We start from the raw sequence: 15,465 nt of genomic DNA, 5'->3' as shown, positions 1-15,465 counted from the left end.
CATGTCATGATTCATTTAGCATTTAAAACTGATTTCATATAGGACAATTATCCTAAATCCTGGTAGCCTATCAAATGAGGCATTCGTACATTTTTGTAAGGTAAAAGATAAAGCCAATGATTGCTTTATATATATATATATATATATATATATATATATATATATATATATATATATATATATATATATATTATTTTTATCAATAATTGGTTTGAAGATATAATTTTATCTGCCATCCCACATATTTGTAAAGGTTTTCCATCATTTACATTTTTAAGAAATGGGAAATTAAGAGACACGTCATTAAAAGAGTTATTAAAAATGGACAGATACTGTATAAGCTACACTTAAGAGTTAAAGACTCAGTCACAAATATAAATACAATATCATTTGTCATTGCCATTATTGTGAAAAAAATGTAAAACCTTGTGACCAGTTCAACAAAATTCATTCACATTTTGAAAGGAAAATGTTTCATGGTTATTACAGAGGTAGTATTAAAAAAATGAACAAAAAGATACAGTCTTGTGCAGCACATAAACAAAAACCACCATATTTATGTGGTAAGGTATTGGCAGCAGAGAAAGACATGTTGTGCAGATGTTAATATTCTTCCTGAATGCACTGCCACCTCTCTGTCTCCAAATTCTCAGCTCACATGAGATCTGGTCATTCTTAAGCTGTAGGATTTTCAGAACTACAAATCATCTACCCAGTGACTCTAAGAAAAAAAAAATTACATATATATATATATATATATACATATACACACACACACACACACACACACACACACACACACACATATATATATATATATATATATATATATATATATATATTAATGTACACACACACACACATACTGTACATATATACATACACTCCCCTTGGGATTAATAAAGTATCTATCTATATACACATATATATATATATATATATATATATATATATATATATATATATATATATATGTGTGTACACACACACATATACATATACATATACATTGCAAAATTAATTTCAATTTATTAATTTAATTAAATTTGTTTTGTTTTTCTTAATTAGCAGCCAAACAATAATGAGACACAAAATGAGCCAAAACAACTGGTGTCCATCATACAATATCTGAAAATAAAGAAAGATGAATTTCTCAGGAATGTTGATCTGCTCAGGTCCACAAAACATTTTAACAGTGCTCTTAGAAAGGGAAAATCAACAATTTTGGAAATGTCTGCACCACAAGAGCAGCAACAAGCCATGGAATTAAAGAACAAGTTTAATTAACAACAAGAATCGGTGCCTAATTAAGCAACTAATTGGAGTGAAACTGGTGGTTTGAGGCCCTGACTTAGTTGGTCTTCTGTTGGCTCACTCACTTCACATTTCATTTCTGTTTGGGTGCCATTTAAGGAAAGAAATGAAGCAATTCAGATAAACGATAAAGAAATTCATGCAAACAAATCTTAAAAAAGCAATTCAATTAAAATTAATTCACAAGAAATTAATTAGCAAGACAAAACAGGGCACTCATTACAAAAAGGGTTAGATTGAAAATCTGCAGCCATGGTGGTCCTCCAGGATAAGAGTTGGCGACCCCTGGATAGATGATGACTGATAAATACAGTGGGCCAGTAGTATTCAGACCCCTTTACTTTATGCCCACCTTACTGTGTTGTAGATTTAATTTCAGATAGATAAATTTGCCTTTTCACAATTCACACTTGATTAAAAAAAAGAGGTCATGAAGTCCTAGAAACTCACTGTATACCTCTGAGCCCAATTTGTTGTGAGGCATACATCAGGGCAAGGTGTTAAAAATATTTCTAAAGCTTTGACTTTTCCCAAAAGTACAATGGCCTCAATAATTGTGAAATGGAAAATGTTTAGAACCACAGGGACATCTGGTCAAACTGAACAACAGGGCAGGAAAGGTCTTAGACAAAGAGGTGACTAAGAACCCAGTGATCAGTTTAACAAAGTTTCAGAAGTCTTTTGCTAGGACAGCAAAACCTGTTGGATGGACAACTGTCTTAGTAACATTGCATCAATCAGGCATTTATGAAACAGTGGCTAGATGGAAGCCACTGTTCAGTACAACTAAAGGAGTCTGAAAAGGAGAAGAAAGATTATCTGGTCGGATGAGACAAATCTTGAATTTTTCAGGCAGAACTCTGGGCACTATGGAAATGATCAGGCACTGTTCATCATCTGCCTAATAAGATCTTTGTAGTGAACCACAGTGGTGATGGCATCATACTTACGGGGTGCTTTAAAGTGGCATGAAAGAGAGACTGATCATAGTTGAAGGTTTGATGAATGCAACTGAATACAGCAAGGTCCTTGGGAAAAAAACCTGCTTCGGAGTACACACATTTACACAAAGCATACAGCTGAGAAAGTACTGCAGTGGCTTTAGGACAAATCTCTGTCTTTTCTTGAGTGGCCAAGCCAAAGCTTAAACCTAAACCCCATAGAACATTTGTGGGGAGACGTAAAGATAACAGTTTGGATGGGAAACATCTCAAATAGAACTTAAGATTATCTTCCAGGAAGAATGGGATAAACTGCCCAAATCCAGGTGTGCAAAGCTTTTAGAGACTTATCCAAGAAAATTTGAAGTTGTATTTGCTGCCAAAGGGGATTCTACAAAGTATTAAATTAAGAGAGTCAATACTTATGTGAATGAGAGATTTCACTTTTTGTTTTCTAATAATGTGCAGATCTTTTCACTTTGTCATTATGGGTTTAAGTTTAGTTTGATAGGAGAATGTGGAAAATGTAACAATTTAAAAGGCAATCTACAGAACAAAGCAAAGTGTTCTAAATATTTCTGAATCCACTGCATTAAAATCTGTATAGCAGGTGAGTTGCATTAGCACAAACTCTTTTTAAGTTACAAGGAAGCCTCAGCTTATAAGATATTGTGTGTTTGCCACAAGAAGAATTTTCTACTCTCTCCATGAATTTATAAACAAAGTGAAGAAGGTGGAATTTCTACTAGACTTGTCATGTGTAGATCATTCAAAATACCAAAAATGTCAGTCAGTTTGGATATAGGTTCAGACTGCTGTATTTTTGTAGCCTTGATGGAACTGACAACGCTGACCATTTTATTTGTCACCTGTTTTGTCCCTGGAGCTTTCTTGTGCTTCAGGCAGTGCATTCACACAGGAAGGCGAATAACTGAATCCACTGTAACTGAATAAATTCAAAACACAGATTTCAAACAATTTTTTCCACAAACCAACAGCTTTGGCTATAAATGGACTGCTCAAACACCATTGCATTATTAGATTAGATCAATTACATAAAGTTTATTAATCCCATGGGAAAATTCAGATGCATACAGCAGTGGAAACATAAAAATGAGGAAGCAGATTCACATAAAAATAATAGATAATTCACCCACTGAATGTATGAATTAAACTATAAATAAATAATTAAATAAAAATAAACATAATAAGCACATTGGGTAGAAGCACTGAATCGCCTGATAGCAGTGGCCCGAAAAGACCCTCTGAAGTGCTTCTTAGCACACTGTGGTAGAATGAGCCTATGGCTAAAGTATTCCAAGAGAGTGCCTCCAGGAGGGGATTTTTCATGATGGCATCCAATTTTGCCATCATCCTCTTTTCCGCAACAGCTTCCAGTGTGTCTAGTGTTCCTGTGATTGAACGGGCTTTGTTCAGGCATTGTGCTTCTTAAAAGTTAAAGTGAAATAAATATTAACTAGCTAAGAATCTTAAGTTCAGAAAGAGCATAATAGAGACATTTCAAGATGATCCAATATAAACCCCACTTAGAAGTGTTTATTTCAGTGCTAACTCAAATCATCTCACTCAGTAAGCAGATTACTTAGTTTTTTTTCTCTGCACCAAACCTGATCAGAGCAGGTCTATTACAGGGCACACTTGATCTTAATTTAAAAAAGTTTTAGTGCCACTGTTCTAAATGATGTCATGCATCCTATGTGTAATAGTTAAAAAGGACAAACATTTTTTTATTATATACATTTTTTTCAAGATACCTGAGAAGATGCAATTTCCTCGAGGTCTCCATAACATCCCTTCTTATGTCGAATAAGATTTCCCCACAGCACCTGGTTTTTACAACTATAGGAAAAAAAAAAAAAAGAATTAAAAAATAAAAACAATGTAATTTACCTTTAGGTATCTATAGTACCTATAGAGACAGTTGGTTGATAAATTAGTTATATAAATGATTAAAAAGGCATATTTACAATATTCAATTCATCTCAAGCAGCCATTCAGATACATACTGTATGTATACATATGAGGAAACAGCTGTCCTCCAACTCACCTCGGGCACTTTCCTTCAATGGGAATAAGATGTCCTGGTTCATATTTCAGAAACTCCTGTGCCAGACAGATCACATGGCTTATCATAGAGCAAGATGGCAAGAAACAGGTAATTGAATGGGTGGGTGTCTACAGATGGATTAAAAAGATAACAAACAGTTTAAAATATTTTTAGAAAAAAAAAAATTAAGCAAAATTAAACAGTGATTAACTGCTTACACTTTTAAAAGCCTTAGTGCTATGTTTAACCTGGGAAAAACAAGCCAAATATGCTGAATTGTTATTAATAACAAAACTGTTATTACGTGAAAAAAAAAAAACATTACATTTCAAAATGTCAACATATAGTAGAAAAGGTATGTTTAGTGTCCACTACTGTACTGACACAGATTTAGCACACATCCTTAGTGTGATGCACTATGTTTTGAAACAGTTACTAACACACAGCCTGATTTCCAATTAAGACAGTTGAAGAGTATTTCTTTGCATGCTTCTCTTATATTTCTTCTGTAGCTTACAATTTAGAGTAGGGGTGTCCAATACGTCGATCGTGATTGACCGGTAGATCGGAAAGGTAGTGCAGGTAAATCGTGATGCATTCAAAAAAATTTTTTTTAGATGTTAGTCTATCATATATCCTCCATATGATATCCCTAAGATTGCCCTGTATTTGGCTCCATCCATCTTCCCATGAACTCTGACCAGCTTCTCTGTCCCTGCTGAAGAGAAGCACCCCCAGAGCATGATGCTGCCACCACCATATTTGACAGTGGGGATGGTGTGCTCAGAGTGATGTGCAGTGTTAGCTTTCCGCCACACATAGCGTTTTGCATTTTGGCCAAAAAGTTCCATTTTGGTCTCATCTGACCAGAGCACTTTCTTCCACATGTTTGCTGTGTCCCCCACATGGCTTGTGGCAAACTGCAAACGGGACTTCTTATGGTTTTCTGTTAACAATGGCTTTCTTCTTGCCACTCTTCCATAAAGGACAACTTTGTGCAGTGCACGACTAATAGTTGTCCTATTAACAGATTCCCCCACCTGAGCTGTAGATCTCTGCAGCTCGTCCAGAGTCACCATGGGCCTCTTGGCTGCATTTCTGATCAGCGCTCTCCTTGTTCGGCCTGTGAGTTTAGGTGGACAGCCTTGTCTTGGTAGGTTTACAATTGTGCTATACTCCTTCCATTTCTGAATGATCGCTTGAACAGTGCTCCGTGGGATGTTCAAGGCTTTGGAAATCTTTTTGTTGCCTAAGCCTGCTTTAAATTTCTCAATAACTTTATCCCTGACCTGTCTGGTGTGTTCTTTGGACTTCATGGTGTTGTTGCTCCCAATATTCTCTTAGACAACCTCTGAGGCTGTCACAGAGCAGCTGTATTTGTACTGACATTAGATTACACACAGGTGCACTCTATTTAGTCATTAGCACTCATCAGACAATGTCTATGGGCAACTGACTGCACTCAGACCAAAGGGGGCTGAATAATTACGCACACCCCACTTTGCAGTTATTTATTTGTAAAAAATGTTTGGAATCATGTATGATTTTCGTTCCACTTCTCAAGTGTACACCACTTTGTATTGGTCTTTCACGTGGAATTCCAATGAAATTGATTCATGTTTGTGGCTGTTATGTGACAAAATGTGGAAAAGTTCTAATACTTTTGCAAGACACTGTACTTAGCATATATATATATATATATATATATATATATATATATATATATATATATATATATATATATATATATATATATATATATATATATATAACATTTTTAATGTAGGTAGATCATTTTGACTTGGTCATTTTAAAAGTGGAGTGGGAAAACAGGGAAAGACATAAACAGATTATGTATTTATGTAGTTATGCTATATATGGCTCTAAATCTTGGATCCATGAGTGAGTCCATGTCCAATAGGTCATTAATGGCTGAGTCAGCACACTTTGTGTTGAAGTAACCCACAATATCTGTTTTGAATGATTTGCATAGCTCACTATCTCCCTCATCATGCTGATGGAAGGATCAGAATTTTGTCTAAACAACATGAGTCTACTGAAGTTACCCTATTTGGTGCCAGCAGTCCTGGTTGTGGTAGTGTGATGGTGTATGGAATGTTTTTCTGGTAAATATTAGGGTCCCTGATACTCACTGAAGGACATCTGAATCTGGAACAATCTACCAAGCCATGCAGGGGAAGAAGAAACATTGAGAATCTTTAAGAAGTACCTGGATGAAATTTTGGAACAGATTAGCACAAGATTGGTGGACTGGATGATCTCCTCTCCTTTGTCAAATTACTTATGTTTTTATAAAATGCAAAGCATATCTGATCACTGTTGCTAACAAAGTTAATCAATTATTTACTACAGTTTATAAACCCTCAGATGGATATTGTTATTGTTACAATGCACAATGTCATTAGTCACATGTCATCAATAAATGGTCATGGGAACATGACTGCAAAATTAAATTACCTTAGATACTCGCCTATTAATTGACCTCGCAGAAAAGTCCAGTGTATTGTTTAAGCTGAAAATTATGAAATTTGTTATGACCCGCGTATAAGTCGAGGGTAAAGCTTGACAGCCTATCAAATTATTTGAATTTCATAATTATACCCAATGTACCTGGGCCCAGCCTTTTTAACATTTTAATCTTTGAAGAATTTTAGCAAGCCAAAATTAAAACTCCAAAAAAATTTTTATTCATTTACTTACAGTTAGAATATTTAAATCAAATTCGTATTCTAATCCCTCGCATATAATAAAGTGGCCCTAAGTGTCTTCTTCAAATCCTTCAAAGTCTGACTCTTCGTCATCAGAATGTCCGAATAAAACGTGAAAGTTTTCTTCCGTGACATCGTCAGCATAAACATCATCCTCTTCGCCGTCGCCGATTGTTGAATCATCTGTTGCGGATTCTTTGTCTTCATAGATGGCATCATCTTCTGATCCATTCATAGCATTACTGATGCCGCATTTCAAGAACGACTTTTTGATCATTTCTGGTGGAATTGAGTCCCAAGCTTCCTTTACCCATTTAGCTACTAAATCAATATCTGGTTTCTTCAAATTCCCTCCTTTTGTTAATTTTACTTGTCCAGAACACATCCACTGCTGCCACATGCTGCGTACTCTGTCCTAGATTGGCTTGTTCAAACAAACATCTAATGGCTGGAGCATCGATGTCAATCCGCCGGGAAAAACAGCTAACCTAGTAGCCATTTTCCTGGCTTCATCCTTCACATCCTCTGATGTATGAGCGCAGAACATGTCCCACACCAAAAGTGACGGGCGTTTACTTTGCCTTGCTCCTGATCACCTAGCCCACACATCTTGAAGCCACAAATTCGTTCTAGCCTCATCCATCCAGCCTTTGGGGTGTACACGAACAGTAATGCCTGCAGGAAATTTAATGTTCTTTGGGAACGAATTCCTCTTGATTATTGTTGTTGAATGTAGCTTTGTACCATCTACCAAGCAAGAGAGGACAACAGTGAAATGGGTTTTTACATGGCCCATTGACTTAATAAGTATGGTCTTCTCACCAATACCTGCTACAGTTCGATTCCCCGGCATATCAAATGTCATTGGCGTTTCATCCATGTTGCCAATGTTACTGAGATCAAAGTCATGCCTTTTTCTTTTTTTTTTTTATTATTTATTTATTAATTTTATTACAATCAATACATAGCAATCAAGTTTTACAAAAAAAAAAAAGAATTATGCTAAGAACAGATCGATCCCCACCCTTGAGAGAGAGAGCAAGCCAAACGGTGTAAAATTTAAGGCTTTTAAAAATACCTAAATCAACAAATTCTCTGTGCTTTATAAAATCATTTCAAAATATTACTGATTAGATCCTGCCATGTTTTGAAAAAGTCTGCACAGATCCTCTAACTGAGTATTTGATTTTTTCCAATTTTAAATAATATAACACATCAGTTTCCCACTGACTTAAAAGAGGAGAGTTTGGGTTCTTCCAGTTTATCAGAATAAGTCTGCGTGCCAACAGTGTAGTGAATGCAATCACAGTTTGTTTGTCTTTCTCCACTTTAAGACCCTCTGGAAGAACCCCAAACACAGCTGTTAATGGGTTAGGAGGGATTGTGAGTCCAAGACTGTCTGAGAGGTAATTAAAAATTTTTGTCCAGAATAATGTTAATTTGGAGCAGGCCCAGAACATGTGACCTAGTGAGGCTGGGGCTTGGTTGCAACGTTCGCAGGTTGGATCATGCCCTGGAAACATTTTGAGAGTTTTAGTCGAGACAGATGTGCTCGATATATAATTTTGAGTTGTATAATTGTATGCTTTGCATATGGAGCTTGAGTGAATTCTCTGCATTGCTACTTTCCACTCCTTTTCTGATATATTAATTGAGAGGTCATTTTCCCAGTGTCCTCTTGGATCTTTGAAAGGAAGGGATTGTAAAAGGATTTTATATATTGTAGAGATGGAGTCTAACTCCTTGAAATTGAGCAATAATTTTTCCAGCGTGGATGAGGGTGCAAGATGAGGAAAATCTGGAAGGTTCTGTTTAACAAAGTTCCTGATTTGAAGATAGTGAAAGAAATTTGTAGCTGGAATGTTAAATTTGGAATGTAATTGTTCATAGGATGCAAAGGCGTTGTCTATATAAAGATCTCTAAGCAAGTTAATTCCAAATTTTTCCAGATATTAAAAACTGCATATGTTTGTGAGGGTTGAAAGAGGTGGTTCTTTTGCAGGGTGCCACAGAAAGAAGCTTCTCCGTCTTAAAATGCTTTCTACATTGGTTCCAGATTCTAAGTGAGTGGAGCACAATTGGGTTATTAGTGTATTGCCGATAGCGTGTGTTTATTGGAGCACAAAGCAAGGAATACAAAGAAGTACTGCAGGATTTTACTTCTATTGCGGTCCATGCCTGTGTATGTTCTTCTATTTGTGTCCAGGTTCTTATCGACTGTATATTTGCCCCAGTAATAAAACTGGAAGTTAGGTAGAGCCATGCCGCCTTCTGCCTTTTGTCTTTGTAGGGTCGCTCTTTTGATGCGTGGATGTTTAGAATTCCAAATAAATGAGGTTATTGTTGAATCTAATTGCTTAAAGAACGATTTATTAATGTATATTGGTATGTTTTGAAATAAAAAGGAGCTTAGGAAGAATATTCATCTTAACAGTGTTAATTCTTCCAGCTAGTGTGAGATGAAGGGTTGACCATCTATGCAAGTCTTGTTTAATTTTTTCCATACAGACGACGAAATTTTTTGATAAAGAGCTTTATGTTTACTTGTGATGTTTACCCCGAGGTATTTAAACTGTTCTGCAATGATAAAAGGAAGGGTGTCTAATCTAATATTATATGCTTGCGAATTCACGGAAAGAGTACACTTTTATTCAGATTAATTCTGAGACCAGAGAGCTTTTGAAATTCTGTGAGTGCTGCTAAGACTGCAGGCACAGAATTTTCTGGGTCCGATATATACAGTACCATGTCATCTGCATATAATGAGATTTTCTGTTCCAGTCCTTCTCTGCTAATCCCCTTTATCTGATCAGTATTTCGACAATGTATTGCCAGTGGTTCAATGGCAATTGCAAACAGCAGTGGTGACAAAGGGCATCCTTGTCTTGTGCCACGTTCTAGTTTAAAGTAGTCTGAGCAAATGTTATTGATGCAAACTGAAGCTTCTGGGTTAGTATACAGTAATTTAATCCATGCACAAATGTTGGGCCAAACCCAAACTTCTCCAAAATAGTAAAAGGTATTTCCATTCAATCATGTCGAATGCTTTTCTGCATCCAATGATAATAATATTTCTGGGGTGTTTGATTTAGTTGGTGAGTATATTACATTAAACAGGCGTCGAAGATTTGAAGATAAGTGTCGGCCCCTAATAAATCCAGTTTGGTCTTGTGATATTATTGAGGGAGCACTTTCTCCATCCTTCTAGCTATGATTTTAGAGAGTATTTTAACGTCGTTATTCAGAAGTGAAATTGGTCTGTATGATGCACATTGTAATAAGTCCTTATTTTGTTTTGGAAAGACAGTGATTAGTGCTTGGCGAAAGGTTTGTGGAAGAGATTGGTTATCTCTGGCTTCTGTAAATGTTGCTAATAGGAGGGAGCTAGCTGAGCGGAGAATTTCTTGTAAAACTCTGCAGGGTAGCCATCAGGGCCTGCTGCTTTTCCACCTTGGAGTGACTTTATAGCATCCAGTAATTCTGATAATGACAGAGGTTTATCGAGCTCCTCCACACTAATAGCGTCAATTTGTGGTATCTGTAATTTATCCAGAAATGCATTAGATTGTATATTGTCTTCTTTAAACTCAGTAGTATATAGGGATTTATAGTAGTCTCTAAAAGTGTACATTATATTTTTGTGTTCGATGATTTTATCTCCATTCGTGTTAGTAATTACGAGATTGCGTTGCACTTCTTGCTTGTGAATTTGTTGCGCTAAAAGCTTATTAGCTTTCTCTCCATGTTCATAATAATGATGTCTGGATTTGTAAATTAGTTGTTCGGTTTCTTTAGTTGTCAAGAGGTTTAATTCTGAATGTAGAGCCTGCCTCCTCTTATGTAGAGTCTCGCTTGGTAGTCTGGCATGTTCTTCATCTATTTTAGTAATTTCGCTTTTTATCTCTGCTACTTTCTTCGCTCTGGATTTATTTCTGTGGGAAAGATATGAGATAATCTGTCCTCTTAAGAAGGCCTTAAGAGTTTCCCAGAGTATTCCTGCAGAGATCTCAGGGGATGTATTTGTCTCTAGAAAGAATTCAATTTGTTTGGATATAAATTCAGTACAATTCTCGTCAGCTAATAGAAGCGGATTGAGACGCCATCTGGGGTGAGTGTATGGGGCTTAGTAATTTCAGCTCCAAGATCATCGGAGCATGGTCTGAAATAACAATAGCATCGTATTTACAAGATTTAATCTTAGGCAAGAAGTTATTATCTATAAAGAAGTAATCAATCCTTGAGTAGCAATGATGTACTGGTGAGTAGAAAGAATATGTTCTTGAATTTGGGTTTAAAACCTCCAGGGATCTGATAAGTTGTGATCAGTTATAAACTTTGTAATTATCTTTGCGGTGTTAGTTGCGTTCCCCCTGTGGAGGAAGTCTTATCTAAAAGTGGATTTAGAACACAATTAAAGTCCCCAGCCATTATAAGTTTATGAGTGTTCAGATTGGGAATGGATGCAAATAAATTTTGTATAAATTCCTTATCATCAACATTAGGTGCATAAACATTTATCAAAATCATTTTACAGTTAGATAAGTCTCCCATGACCATCACATATCTCCCTTCAGGATCCAATACTACATCTGATGCTACAAATGGTACTGTTCTATGTATGAGAATTCCCACCCCTCTAGTTTTCTTTGTAAAACTAGAATGGAACATTTGGCCAGTCCAGTCTTTTGCAGCGGAACTGATCCTTACTTAGTAAGTGGGTTTCCTGTAAAAATACTATTTTAGCATTTAGACCTGTTAGGTGAGAAAGTACTTTCTTTCTCTTTAATTCGTGATTCAGGCCTTTAACATTCCAGCTTACGAAGTTAACTGTCCCATCATGGAGACACTGATTCTGAGTTTTTGGTGTCATATTATAGTCTTAACTGGAAGTGAAATAGTTTAGGTCTTAATTTCCTATTCCCCCAAGAGTTGTTGCCATGCAGCTTATTATTACGTTGATAGTTATAATTATAAAGATTGAGATGATAGATTAGATATAGATCAAGCCTGCTCTCTTTCTCTTCCCCTTAACCCCCACCCTCCCTTTTGCCTCCCCAGGTGAGGCTAAAACCCACTTCATGCAGTCCCAGTCCTCTGACATACCCAGAGACAGAGCACGTCCAAAGCACATCAAGCCCCCATGCAGTGGCTTTAAGGTTAAAAGATAGAGATATCTGTTACCAATATAGTCTTTAAAAGAGGAAAAAGAAAGAAAAGAATTTTGCACTTAATATATATATATATATATATATATATATACATATACACATATACATATATATATATATACATACATACATACATACATATAATCTTCATCAATTTTAGTGCATTTAGATGATATCCCCAGATAATAAACCCAGGTGATGGTGTTAAAGATGTGTCCAAAACAAGCATAACAAGTCTTAATGCAGTAATAGCAATAACAGCAAACCAAGGGTATGATATTGAACAGTCTCATTTAGGGTACACATGAAATAATTAGAAAAGAAAAAAAAAAAAAGTCATGCCTTTTTCTTTGCTTGATAATAAATTTATGAAAGGAACTGACCTTTTCTTCCAGATCTATCGGCAGATTCTGCGCCATTTTTGTTCGCTGACGAAGGCAAAGCCCATATCTGTTCATAAACCACATACACCAGCCAGCCGATGCTTGAAATTTCAACAAAGGCTTACCATCGATCGTTAAATACTTTCCTTCTTTTGCCAATTGAAGTGCCCGTAACCGAATGCTTGAACGAGTCACAACGTACCCATTTTGCCTGCATTTCACAATCCAGTCATACGAGTCCTTTTCCAGTCCACTGAAAGGCGAAAGTCTAAAATGCAATGCTTGCTTGTAGAGAAGACTTATTTTTTCTCCAATCTCTTACAAGTTTTTCGCTAACGCAAAACTCTACCAGCCAAACAATTACTGGTTTCCTCAGTACGCTAAATAACTTTCAGTTTGAACGATGCGGGATACGATGCTCTTGTCTTCTTTTCAGAATTCATGATCGCACCGGTAAGAAGTTTAACTTATATATCTATTTTACTAATAAACTGCAATTAAATATACGTAGGCTAATAATGCAGAGCATGTGGGGTCTTCAAGCTTCTTCCAGAAACAATTCAATGCAAATTTAATAAAAAGCTGCAAAACGTTGCGCCAAATGAATGTTGAGTAGACTGTATTAAATCCATCCATCCATTTTCCAACCCGCTGAATCTGAACACAGGGGTCTGCTGGAGCCAATCCCAGCCAACACAGGGCACAAGGCAGGAACTAATCCCGGGCAGGGCACCAATCCACCGCAGGACACACACAAACACACACTAGGGCCAATTTAGAATCGCCAGTCCACCTAACCTGCATGTCTTTGGACTGTGAGAGGATGTTGTTGATTATTTTTTGGACAATAAGGTGCACTTAAAATCCTTTAATTTTATCAAAAATCGACAGTTCGCCTTGTAATCCAGTGCGCCTTATGTATTAATTCTGGTTGTGCTTACTGACATCGAACCGATTTTATGTGATACACGGTGCTCAAAAATCTGTCAAAATGTTTTAGAATGACTTTGGTAAGCTACGAAGCTGCACCGCTTGATGGATTGTTGGAGCATCACGGCTACCGTAGTCAGGAAGTTTACGTCAGGAGACCGGATGGCTTTTTCCACAAATCTCTGTCTCTATTGATCTGTGACTCCATGCGCGCCCATCTCACCGATACTGTCAAAATCCAAGTGAAGCAAACTAATTCGGAGCTTGCCATCATTCCGGGTGGATTAACCATAGAACTCCAACTGTTAGATATCGGTGTCAACAGGTCGTTCAAAGTTAAATTGCGAGATGCGTGGGAGCATTGGATGATGGAAGGCGAACACACATTCACCAAGACAGGGAGGCAACGCCAGGCGAGTTACACCACTATCTGCTAATGGATCGTGGATGCCTGGGCTAAGGTATCAGTCTCAAGTATCTTTGAGCTTTCACAGAGGGTGGAATCATCACTAAACAGCTAAGTAACAGCAATGAGACTGACTCGGATAATGACGAGAGAGATCCGGGCACGCTTGATGCTGAAATCGCCCAACTGTTTACCTCCAACACTGAGGATGAAGAATTTGAGAGATTTGTGGAAGAGGAATGAATTGAAAAAGTGAGTGTATTATTTTGTATTTTATGTTATAACTGAGCAATGTTGAGAGTTATTGTGAACTAGCAAAACACCCGCGCTTCGCAGCAGAGAAGTAGTGTGTTAAAGAAGTTATGAAAAAGAAAAGGAAACATTTTAAAAATAACGTAACATGATTGTCAATGTAATTGTTTTGTCACTGTTATGAGTGTTGCTGTCATATATATATATATATATATATATATATATATATATATATATATATATATATATATATATATATATATATATATATACATATACATATATATACATACAGATCTACATATATACACACACATATATATACATATCTACATATATATATATATATATATACACATATATACATACATACATATATATATACTGTATATAGCAAAATCCCCGCGCTTCGCAGCGACGAAGAACTGCTTTTAAATTTTAATTAAGAAGAAAAGAAAACGTTTTTAAACTGAGGGAAAATAAAGCAATAACTATCTGTTAAGTGTCTCTTTGTAAACCACGTTGTCAGTTCAGCAGTCCGGTTGTAATATGACCAAGCTGCGCACTGAGCTTACTTTTGAGAATGCAACGTATAGTTTTGTCCAGGAGGAAAGCAATGTTGCCTCAAATCAATGGCAACCTTTTGTAGGGTCTGTCCCTGAGACTAATTAATTGTAATCGCGAAGCAGAGCCTTACTGGAAATTTGAGGCATTTGAATTGAAATGGGAGATCAGAGGGTATAACGGTGATGCAAGGAATACATTCAGAGTGTGGCGCTCTGCTGTTTTTTTGTGTAGCTGCCTTCGCACAGCTTCTCCGCTGCTTTATAAACGAACACCATATAAGGCCGTCGTTTCTCCTTACTTTGCGGTTCTGCACTGTTTTATTGTTCGTTTATTACGATTCTTATAGTTATTGTGTAGCTATTTGAGACTTACTTTAATGTTCAGGTACCCATTTCCTTTATTTAATCTGCGGCTTGTATGCTATTTTTTGTTCGTTTATTATGATTATAGATATTTATTGATTCCCTTGTTTAGCTTACTGCCTGCTCATATAAGGCGCTCCGCTGGTTTTTTGTGAAGCAGCCTTTACACAGCTTCTCCGCTGTTTTATAAACAAACGACATATAAAAGCCATCCTTTTCCTTGCTTTGCCAAGGAAGCTGCCTTTTTATTTAATCCACGGGTTCTCCGCTGTTTTATTGTTCGTTTATTACAATTATTATAGTTCTCTTTATATATCACGTTGTCAGTTCAGCACTCTGGTTGTA

The 15,465-nt window shown here is 36.5% G+C and overlaps 1 protein-coding gene across 2 annotated transcripts in view; it reads right to left on the bottom strand.

Annotated features, from left to right (window-relative positions):
- Window positions 1-211: 211 nt before the first annotated feature.
- Window positions 212-15,465, bottom strand: part of slx1b (SLX1 homolog B, structure-specific endonuclease subunit) — a 32,454-nt gene continuing 17,200 nt past the window's right edge. Inside the window, exons 5-7 of one of the 2 annotated variants that reach the window (XM_039746897.1) lie at window positions 4,324-4,451; window positions 4,031-4,115; window positions 212-721 (exon numbers count right to left, since the gene is read on the bottom strand). In XM_039746897.1, coding sequence (XP_039602831.1) covers window positions 698-721; window positions 4,031-4,115; window positions 4,324-4,451 — 237 coding nt within the window. In that variant the 3' untranslated portion in view covers window positions 212-697. Of the gene's footprint in view, window positions 722-3,477; window positions 3,704-4,030; window positions 4,116-4,323; window positions 4,452-15,465 lie in introns of those variants that run through there. The other variant, XM_039746898.1, reaches the window with a different exon arrangement.

The sequence above is a fragment of the Polypterus senegalus genome, chromosome 3 (genome assembly GCF_016835505.1).
Source record: "Polypterus senegalus isolate Bchr_013 chromosome 3, ASM1683550v1, whole genome shotgun sequence".
Lineage (NCBI taxonomy): Eukaryota > Metazoa > Chordata > Cladistia > Polypteriformes > Polypteridae > Polypterus > Polypterus senegalus.
The sequence above is the reverse complement of the archived record's forward strand: the minus strand, read 5'-3'. Positions and strand labels throughout refer to the sequence as shown.